Source organism: Nelusetta ayraudi, unplaced genomic scaffold (genome assembly GCF_046127955.1).
Source record: "Nelusetta ayraudi isolate G7.1 ecotype Tasmania unplaced genomic scaffold, CSIRO-AGI_Nayr_v1 ptg000048l, whole genome shotgun sequence".
NCBI lineage: Eukaryota > Metazoa > Chordata > Actinopteri > Tetraodontiformes > Monacanthidae > Nelusetta > Nelusetta ayraudi.
The window spans coordinates 9655522-9666430 of record NW_027466098.1 but is presented as its reverse complement, the minus strand read 5'-3'; the positions used below and the strand labels follow the sequence as shown (position 1 = coordinate 9666430).

Below are 10909 nucleotides of genomic sequence, written 5' to 3'. Positions count from 1 at the left end.
TGTTTACTGCATTGGCCTCTTGGTTTTAAACGCATCAGTTCATAATTGTTACTGATTTGAAAGAAAATGAAAGTCAAACCAACGGTTTCCGATTTCGGTTGATTCGGAAAGAAGAGAGATGAACGCTGAAGGAGTGTTCCTGGTCAACAGCGCTCCCTGCTGGCGGTTAAAGCCGAAGTGCAAGCGGGCTTGCAGGAGCAGACGTGTCCCACTTCCTCTGACTCGTAAGTAGGCAGATGGAGGCAGTTGGCACAGGGAGCAACATGGGTGAAAAAGCCGACGTGGAAAATGCGGAAAACCTTTTTGAACCATACATCGAGTCTGTGCGCCAGCAGCTGGAAGACCAGGACCCCATTTTCCTGATCGGTGTTATCGTGGCGCTGGCTGTCGTTGTCATTACCTGTGGTAAGAATTCAAAGAAGGCTTCTTAATAGCATTAGCTTTAGCATGCTGTGACAAGCAACGCTACTACGGGCGAGCACTGCTAGTACAGCGTGCTTCAAGGTCTGGCACTGCGGCGGTGTAAGGTGTTTCTCCGGCGCCTAATGTCGGACTCGTAACACAGTATTTTAGTGAACGTCATGCCATGCTTCCACTCGTGGCTCGTAGGCGAATTAGCATGCTTGGCTAAAGGCAAAAATAAGCTAAAGCATCGTCATCAGCCGCCCACTGCGCCGCTTCCTTCCGCCTGCTGCGGATTGACTATTTTGTTTTTGTTTTTTTTAAACTTAAGATTTCCAACCACGTGGCAACTTAACCTCTCTTTTTTTATTTACCTCCTCAGTGTTTCTAAAGTATTTTCTCTCAAGCAAAACAGTCAGAAGTGCTGTGCTGCTGGTCGGACTGTGTGACTCAGGGAAAACCCTCCTCTTCAGCCGGGTGAGTTGAGTTCGATCAAACGTCATTAGCGGCCCGCGCGTTGACAGTCTCGGGCTGTCCGGCTGACTTGATGATGATAATGCTGATGATGAGTGTTGTTGGGATTACTCCATAAAAGTAGTTTAACTACTGATTACTCCTTTGAAAAGTAGTCTAATTGCTTCTTTATCTACTTTGTTTCATAAGTAATCAATTACGAATTAATTTAGTTTAGTTTTGTTTTTTAAGATAAAGTAACAGTTGCTCAGTGCTTTGGAATGAACTTTATTAAAGTGCAAATTTTGAAATTCCGAATATTGCCTCTGTCCTCAACATGAATGAATGTGAACAAACACAAACTGCACATTTCACAGAACAAACTCATGTACAGCACTGGTGCCTTTTGCACAGCCCATATTGCTAAAATAATTAGAAGCAGAGTAGTTAAAAGATCTCTACTGTGCAGAGTACTGCTGCTGACTCACTTGTAAACATGGCTTTCAACAATTTATGAGGTTCGACGTGGATATTTCCGAAGTTGAGAATGTCTTGTTTCCTGCACATTACGTACAACGAACAACAATATTCTTTGATTTATACTCAAAATAATGTTTGTATTTGCAGCTGTCAGACGCAATCGCTGTTTTGTTTTTTTGTTTTGTTTTTTGCCGCCGCCATGCTTGTTTTGGTGCGTCGTCACATATCACTGACGTTGCATGCACGGGCTGCATCATCAATCTGCGACATTGTTGTTTCGGTTGTTTTTCTAAATTTCAGACATTTTGTGGATGATAAGACATTTTTAGCTTGCAACATATTTCAGAAAAGTACAATAGAATCGTTACTTGATACAGTAATTATGATATAATTAACATTTTTTTTGCCACAGTATTCCCGTTACATTACTCTGTTACTCAAAGTAGTTTAATTACAGTCGTGGATTACTCAGTAATAGATTACTTGATGATGATGACGATGTCTTTCTGGTGTTTGGCAGCTGCTGTCGGGGAAGTTCAAGCGCACGCAGACCTCCATCACTGACAGTAGCGCTCCCTACAGAGCGAAAAACGACCGGGTGAGTTAGAAGCTTGCAGTCTGCTTGTTGTGGTTTCCTTCTGCGGTGCGTGCGCAACAGCGTCACTCCTCCCGCATCCTCTGCTCAGGGCAGCACCTGGACCCTGATAGACCTCCCCGGACACGACGGTCTTCGTCCTCAGTACCTGGAGAAGTTCAAATCAGCCGCCAGGTGAGAGCCCGAGGGCCTCTCCTCTAACGCGAACGCACTGCCTGGTAGAGGTGATGTGCTGACGTCTCGCTTTCTCTCTTCAGAGCAATTGTCTTTGTAGTGGACAGCGCCATCTTTCAGAAGGAGGTGAGAGACGTGGCGGAGTTCCTGTACGTGCTGTTGACCGACACTGTGATCTGCAGGAATGCCCCGGCCCTCATTGTTGCGTGTAACAAACAAGGTGCGACAGCCTCTCTGCTGGGGAATCCACCCGTTGCCTCTCTTTTCAGTATACATTTCCACTAACTCGTGTTATGTTTTACAGACATTACAATGGCAAAATCGGCTAAATTGATCCAACAGCAGCTGGAAAAGGAATTGTAAGTCAGTTGCAATGCACAGTTCTACTTCAGCTGTTTCCATGGCTAACGAGAATGAATATTTTATTGTGTCTGCCTCTATATTATAGTGTCTGATTACATGCAGCTGTGTGCATACTACTCAGGAGACAGCAGTGTAAAGCTATACAGATGGATTTTGTCACTTTTTGCCTGCTCCCCTGCAAAACTTGCAGTGAAATGAATTGAAAAAGGTCATGTTGCTCCCATGTTGTTACCCAAAATATTTTTTCAAAGAATTTTGCAATCTTTTTTTTTTTCTTAAGTCACCATCCGTTTATACCACTTTAGACCATTTCGTGTTTGGGTGTAGGAGCACAATTTCCCCTCATATATGTCATCAGTGGTGCCCTTATGCTGCGTTCAGACTGCAGGCGAATCTGATTCAAATTTGGATTTTGGCTGGCAGTCTGAAAGCGGCCTCACAGGTGTTCAAACCACCATGTACCTGACACTCCTACCTGCCTGTTTCCCTGCAGGAACACTTTACGGGTGACCCGCTCCGCAGCCCTGAGCTCTCAGGACGGCTCAGTCGGCGGCAGCGCGTACCTGGGAAAGAAAGGCAAGGACTTCGAGTTCAGCCAGCTGCACGTCAAGGTGGAGTTTGTCGAGTGCAGCGCCCGTGGCAGCAAGGGCGAAGACGGCGAGGCAGACCTAGAGAGCCTTGAGAAGATCCTGGCCAAGCTGTAACCTGGGCTTCTTTATGCAGAGTTTGCCTCAAAGACGTCTAACGAGCGTCTACAGCCGCCTCGCTGATCAAAGGAGGAACGGACACGTTTGACAGGTGCAGCCCGTCAAACGGTCCGCACCAGATGGACTCTCATAATCCAAAATGACATTACAGGTGGATGAATGTTTGATGCATAACCAATCTAAATACACCAAAAAGACTGTGATATAGCAGCCTGTTAAGTTGCTCAACTGTGCTGAGAAACTGCGTGCCTATTTAGTGTGAATCTTACTGTGAACATCTGATTCGAAGTGCTTGGTTTGGTTTGTGAAGAAACGTGTTTGAAATGTTTGGTTTTTTTGGTTAATTACAACAGTTCACCGTCAGCCGATTTAACTGATGGAAGTCAAATCTACAGGTTTGCTCTAATTTGGTCTGTTTTCAAGTAAATGAATTTAGCTTTCAGCCCTGTGCCATTGTCTGGTTGTTCATTTCATTTCATTGAATGTATGTGTGTGAAGGTTCTGGTCGATAAATGTTTCATTTCTTTATGACCTGTTTTTGTTGCGGAATGACGGCACAAATGGCAAGCCCCATTAACCGGACAGAGGAGATATCTATTGGGTATTTATTATCCTGTAATTTAAAGAAACCGAACAGGGTTAATAATTACCTTGTAGATAAAATGTGTCATGTTTGAAATGTTACAACCTGAGAGGGGCTTTCTGCTTGCTTTATGTTTTGAACATAGGTTTGAAATAAAATGCATCTTTCTTTACAAAAAATATAATCACGTAAATTTACAATTTGTTTAGTATAATGTGGCAATTTTATAGGCCACAAAGTATATTGAGGCCATATAAAGTACATGAATGTATTAAGATTCATTTAGATTCTGGGCTTAAAAACAGAACAGAAAAGCAAGTTCAAGCAAACTTTACACTTCTGATTTAATAAAATTTTATGACACAGCAGCACTCTTCAAAGATTTCCTTTTTAGTGGTTCTGCCCAGCGTTCAGACTTTGTTCAAATCAATTAAAGTTTACAGCTTATCACAGAGGGGTGTGTAAAACTTCAAAGAAGTAGGAAACACACATGGGCCACAACACATACGCTATATGTGAGGCAGCGCGTGGACCGACAGACTGGAGCTCTGGTCTGCAACCACCACACTGGGCTCTCCTTTCAGCACAGTGGGACACAACCAGTTCACTTTGTCCCCGTGACTGATGCACAGTTTAGGCCCGAACTTCTCCTCCTTCACATCCTCCGAACCTCCTGCCTCTTCCTTCTCCTCCTCCTCCTCCTCCTCCTCAGCACCTTCCCTCTCTGCTCCGAGTTCAGACTGACCCTTCGTCTTGTCTTGCAGCTTTTCTTTTCGCTTAACCTTGGCTTTGCCCTTCCGGCGATGACGTGCGGCCTCTCGACTTTTGGCCTTTGCCTCTGGACACACCACCGGGTGCTTGCTGAGGTCCCAAAGGGCCACCTGACCGTCGTTCCCTCCAGTGACGAGCCAGTAGGGGTGTGGCAAAAAGCTGAGAAAGTGAGCTTGCGAGGCTCCCTGACTGTGCGCCTTGACTGCCCCCTGCTGTTCCAGTTTTGAGCCAGCGCCAATCCGCATCAAATGGACGCATCCGTCTTCTGCCGCGCATCCCAGAATATTTCCGCAGCTGGCCACAGACAGGCAGTGGGCCAGCGGGGGGTTGAAGAGCTGCCCAGGACGCTGCTGATGGTCGTCTTCTTCCTCCGCTGCATCCTGCAGGTTAGAGATCCATAGAGGGCGGGTCTTCTGCAGCCCCCAAAGCATCACCTTAAAGACACATTTCAATAGTTATTATGGTCATTTCACAGTCTGATGACAACATCTTGTTTCATCAGGAAGTTAAAAGGACACATGTATGCTGGATAAATATTATAAAGGCTCTACTAGAGTTCAGATTGATGGGAGTAATATGGGATTATTAAATTCTTCTTTACCTGCATGTCGAGTCCAGCAGACAAAAGGTTGTTGGGCCTGTGAGGCCTGAAGGCCACAGACGAGCAGATGTTTGTGTGTCTACGAAGAGTCCGGCATGCTTTTCCAGTGGGTAGTTCCAGTACCCGCACGGCCCCCGAGTCATCCGCCACCGCCAGGGCCGAACCCGTCTCGTTCAGAGCCAAAGCGTTGATCTCTTCCTCCCCTGCACCTTCAAACGCTTCAATGGGACCCTTCAGGTTTCGCGGGTCCACCACGCTGACCTTGTCTCCGTGAGAGACAAAGAGGTGGCCTGGAGCTGCGGGTGAAAACACGACACTGGTGCTGTCGTCTTCACCAGGTAAAATGAGACGGCCCACGATGGTTCCATCCTGGCTCCACACTGTAACTTCTCCACCCTCTGAGCCTGAAGCGAGGAGACCTTCGGGGCCTGGAGACGCTCCAACACACAGTATGGATGTTGAGTGGCCCCCTGACCACTGTTTGGCCATGGTGACCTGACAATAAGTTTAAAAGAAAAGAAACAAAATGAATTTGTTTTGTTTTGTTTTAAGCAATGTTAACATTTGATATTGAAGAACGTATCCAAACAATTCAAGCCATCATTAGCACATGGTTTACTCGTCTAAATTCAATTAAGTCAGAACTTTGGAGCCACAAAAAATTACTTTCGGCAAGCACGGTAGTTCTGTATGCCAGAATGGTTGTGGCTTTGGCAACCATTACAATACAGTACAATTGAAATAAAGTCTTTTGGGGAAAGTTTTTTTTGCTGACAAATAATGCAGCATTTTTCGAATGTGTTTAACTGACATATATAGATATTTTAAAATTTGTATTTAATAATTGAGGTATGCTGTTCAGAATAATTAGACTTACTAGCACAAGTGGTGCCTTTAAGCCCAAATATATCAATGTAAACATGTCGTCATCGCCGTTTCGATTTTTATTTTTTATTTTTTATTTTTTAATCTCAAGCAGAATCTACCTCCCACGACAATATTTAGTTAAATTAGTTTAAAACCAACTGAGACAATTAACACGTAATAAACACGAGATGAGTCTCGTCTATTTTGATGTTGAGCTATCGCTGAATATGCTAACTTCGAGAGCTAACGTGTATGAGTTAATGTTTACCGATGTCCCGTTCAGTGAACCGCGTCGCTTCGTTAACACACATGGAGTTCTTTATTTGTTGACATACAAATATAGTTGAAACAAAAGCGTCACTCTTAAATATTTGGATAAAACAGAGTTCAAACTACCTTCTGAAGTGTCCGGAGATCTCAGCTGCAGCCTACCATGTGGATCTGAGTCGCCTAATGATGACGTGAGACCAGGACTTATTGTCCATTTTTCTCGTTAACTAGGTAAATCCTGTGAAAACAGTTTACGTCTTTAATATTATATAACATTAAATGTAAAGATAAAATTATTAATGAAAAACCTCAAAAATTGAAATGTGAAGCATATTAAATGTATCAAATTAACTTGTACTGTATTGTGTTGAGCACTGATATATGATTGTTATTCGTAAGAATAATTTGTCATTAGTAAAACTGCACAAGCCATGTGCTTCATATATGGGTTATTACATAATTTTCTACAGAGTAGGACATGACGCAGGCCTACAGAAGCGCTCGTTCACCACCTGCAGAAAAAGGCGAACAAGCACCCAGAGCACAGGGGAGGCAGATCATTATATCACTGTTCAGCAGGTCCCCCTGGCCGGCCTTCATTTCCACAATGGATGCTCTCTGCTGATTCATTCAAAGCTGTAGATCTGATGAGTGTGGTCCATTTCTGGGTCAGTGAACAATGGGGGTAACACTGCTCTGAAAGGGGAACAGAGGAGGCCATAGTTTTCAGATCCACACTCCGACATCACAACCTACCTGACCTTGAAGCACTGCAGGTCTCCCACAAGACTTTGGATGTAAGTAACCTGCAGTTTATCTTTTGTCTCTGTGCCTTATTGGTGCAAAATGCTACTTCCTCTTGTTGAGACATCTCACATTTAAGGTTTCAGCAAGTAGAGGGATGTGGTAGGTGTGAGTCTAGAGTTGCTAAACTGTCTCAGAGTTTCCTGACAACTTGACAAGTCCTTCTCTGTTGCAAAGAAGCATTACTTAATTCTTAGGTGCCTTAACTGTAACTGAAAGTCGGGTTGTCATGCAGAGAATTCAGTCAGGTATGGAATTTATTCACAGGGGGTTTAAATTTCATGGTAATACTAGATATTATGACAGCAGTAATGCCATAAAAAAATGAAACGTGAATATGATTGGATTATACTCACTCAAATACTTTAACCGCTGGAAATTCTTTGCTAACTTGATTTCGTTTAATGCCAAAATAGATTTTCCAACATTGCATTAATCTTTGCATTTCTTTCATTCGGTGCACTTTTTAATTCCCCGCAGGAAAAACAGTCACAGTGTAACTTCTGAGTAGACACCTTCATTTATATCTATGTTGCTCTGAAGATATTATGCGTCATAAAGCTTGCTGTCATTTCACTGTTGTATTTTCCCCCTAACTTTTAGACTAATGTTATGTTTCAAGGTTGTTACGGTAGAAATTCCTTTTGTAAAGGCAGACTGACATCGATACATTTACTAGTATGCAATATCCATCAGGGGATAAAAGCTAAATTAGCAAATGGCTTTAAATAAAATAAAATAATTAAAATAATTAAACATTAATTTTTGCACAATTTGGTGAATTATACCACATTCTGTTACTGTATCGTGTCATGAAATACCATCAGTATTGATGTGTTTAATATACAGAACATGTCCATGTCTCAAAATATATCAGTTATATCAGCACAGTTCAAAATGTGCCTAGTGTTGATGTTGTTGTTAGAAATCTAAACTAGAATAAGAAGCAATTTATTGCGACTGAGGTCGAGTGTCAATTCTCCACAGAAGACTTTCCTGGAAACAGACGCACACCAGAGGGTATGAGGTCCCCATACTTCCCAGCGAGGACCGTACTCTTCCGCAAAGAGCCAAGCGGAGTGACCTACCGCATCCCTGGGCTGCTCTTCCTATCCCGTTCCAGATGCTTCCTGGCCTTCTGTGAGGAGAGACTCAGCCCATCAGACTCAGAGGCTCATCTGCTGGTCATGAGGAAAGGAACTTTTTACAGGAACTATGTCGAGGTCAGTGTGTCCGCGCGTCGCCCGGACTTGAGAAACATGAAAGGTCGCAAAAGAAATATTAGCCTTTCAATTTGAGATTATTTTTGTTCCAACGGATGCCGGTAGTGCATTCACTCACAGTTTTTATCTTTTCTTCCAGTGGGATGACATGCGCGTTCTGGCCAGTGCCTTCCTGCCAGGCCACCGGTCCATGAACCCTTGCCCTGTGTATGATGAATTCACCGGTACTCTGTTCCTCTTCTTCATCGCTGTCCTGGGTCACACTTCAGAGTCCTACCAGCTGGTGACGGGCAAGAATGTGACTCGGCTCTGCTACACCTGCAGTACCGATGATGGCGCCACCTGGAGTCCTGTGACGGACCTCACCAAGAAGGTCATTGGAGACACCATCAAAGGTCCTGTGTGCTCCATCTTTTCTTTAAAAAAAACTGAAGAGTTCTTAGTGTCTTTAATGTTCTTTCTTGCCATACGAGTGAGCTGTCTGTAAATGGCATGTCACAACTTGACTGAATGGCTCACCGACAAACAGACTGATCAGAAGCTGTGCGTGAGATGACAAGAATTTAGTGAAAGCTGTGAGGCATTGTGGCTAATGTTGAGGTAGCAGGACCAATGTCTATTGTGACTTTGTGACTCCTCACAGCAATAGGAAGTCTCTCAGCAGCAGTGTTGGCGAGTAATCTATTACTAAGTAATCCACTACTGTAATTAAACTACTTTTTTAATGACAGTGTAATGTAACGGGATCACTGTGGCGAAACTGGTAGTTATGTCATAATTACTTTATCAAGTAACGAGTAATCAGTAGTTGGATTACTTTTATGGAGGAATCCCAAAAACACTGCTCAGCAGTTAAATGATGAGGATTTGTCCACTTTGAATGTGATAGAGTAGTGATATATTTCTTGAAGAATGTTTTTCACAATACAGTATAAAAACTAAACAAAAAATGAAAAAAAAATAACGTGTACTGCTCGATTGTTCAATAGTTATTTTGAATACAAGCGGTCAGTTAGATCGTGGATATGAATGGATTCCACAGTTACAGTTGCCAGCTGGCCTGCCAGGTTGACCCCTTCCTTCTCTGCTTGCAGAATGGGCCACCTTCGCTTTGGGCCCAGGTCACGGCATCCAGCTCAAGTCCGGCCGTCTGCTGATTCCTGCCTACGCGTACCACATTGACTGCAAAGAGTGCTTCGGACAGCTCTGCCAGACCTCCCCACACGCCTTCTGCTTCCACAGTGATGACCACGGGCGGACCTGGCGCTTCGGCGAGGCGGTGCCGGGGCCGGAGAGCGTGGAGTGTCAGATGGTGTCCGTGGACGAGGAGGATGGGACTAATGTCTTGTATCTCAACGCGCGCAGCACTCTCGGATACAGGGTGCAGGCCCTCAGTCTCGATGACGGAGCAGCGTTCCAGGACGGCCAGCTGGTGCAGCGGTTGGTGGAGCCTCACAACGGTTGCCACGGTAGCGTGGTGGGATTTCCTGCACCGTTGCATTCTCTCGGCCATCGCCCTAAACATCGCTGCAGGCACTGGACGTCTTCTCTCGGCTTCTCGGATCACAGCCACCTGCCCTCTGCAAACACCGGCGCTAGTCCTTCACTTAATCACAGCGCCCCGCCCAACTTCCTCACCCCTACCTGGGTAGTATACTCCCATCCAACATGGACAACCGCACGCAAGGACCTGGGAGTGTTCCTCAGCTTGTTCCCTCGTGATCCAGACAGCTGGCGTGGCCCCTGGGTGATCTACGAGGGCCCCAGCGGGTACTCGGACCTCGCCTATTTAGAACTGCCCGCCGCTTCGCCAGGTTCACCGCCGGCTGTGGCCTTTGCCTGCCTGTTTGAGTGCGGCTCCAAAACGGCCTACGACGAAATCTGCTTCTGCATTTTCACTCTCTATGAGCTCATTGACAATCTGCCTCAGCAGGAAAGTAACGACTGTGCAAGCAGAAGAAAGCAGAGTCGAGGGTCTGAGACGAGACCAGGAGGCAGTTCGAGGAGTCGAGATGCTCGTAGCGGACAGATGCTCCACTCGATGAAGACGAGGAAGAAGAGCAAGTTGACTGAGATATGTGCTCTGTGTTAAATTTTCTGGTTCAATATTGAGTTTATGCTTCTTTCTATTGTATTATCTGAGTGTCCACTTTAATGGAACAAATGTTAAGATTTAATAAAGTTATTCTGACTCTACTTCTCACTTTGGACAAGGTACTCTGAGGTGTTCTTGAAGAGGTGTCTTTATTGTGACCCCCTGTGCAATTTGTCTTTTCGATTTGACTAGATTCTGATGGTGCTATGTGCCTGGTGGAGCCCCCTCATGCCACAACAGACCTTGTAATGGCAAGTAGGCAATACTTACAAGTAGGCAATAGAAAGACTTTGCCAAGTGGTAGTTTTAAGTATATTGAAATATATCACTCACTTAGAATAAAGAACACCAGGAAACTGTCTTCTGCCTTTACAGGAGATCCAAAAAGGCATATGAAGGGAACATCTTGATATGATACTTATAACTATAACTCTCCTCCTATTCACTTTTCTTTACATTCTGGTTGGTAAAAGAGCTTGGCTGTGCGGCAGCAGCAGGAGGGTCCCTTAACCTTGACTGCA

The 10909-nt window shown here is 44.6% G+C and overlaps 2 protein-coding genes across 2 annotated transcripts; one reads left to right on the top strand and one right to left on the bottom strand.

Moving 5' to 3' along the window:
* The first annotated feature begins 170 nt into the window (after positions 1-170).
* On the top strand, positions 171-10489 carry neu4 (sialidase 4). The gene is made up of 12 exons (XM_076035745.1): positions 171-405; positions 785-879; positions 1856-1933; positions 2022-2104; positions 2188-2324; positions 2409-2463; positions 2961-3168; positions 4633-4695; positions 4810-4914; positions 8009-8293; positions 8433-8688; positions 9388-10489. Exons 1-12 carry the CDS (start codon positions 237-239, stop codon positions 10383-10385), a joined length of 2532 nt encoding a protein of 843 aa, XP_075891860.1. The 5' UTR covers positions 171-236; the 3' UTR covers positions 10386-10489.
* wdr53 (WD repeat domain 53) lies at positions 4077-6504 on the bottom strand. The gene is made up of 3 exons (XM_076036185.1): positions 6393-6504; positions 5130-5624; positions 4077-4962 (listed from the first exon to the last, which is right to left on the bottom strand). The coding sequence occupies exons 2-3, from the start codon at positions 5616-5618 to the stop codon at positions 4267-4269; spliced, it is 1185 nt and encodes a 394-aa protein (XP_075892300.1). The 5' UTR covers positions 5619-5624; positions 6393-6504; the 3' UTR covers positions 4077-4266.
* Positions 10490-10909: the final 420 nt, after the last annotated feature.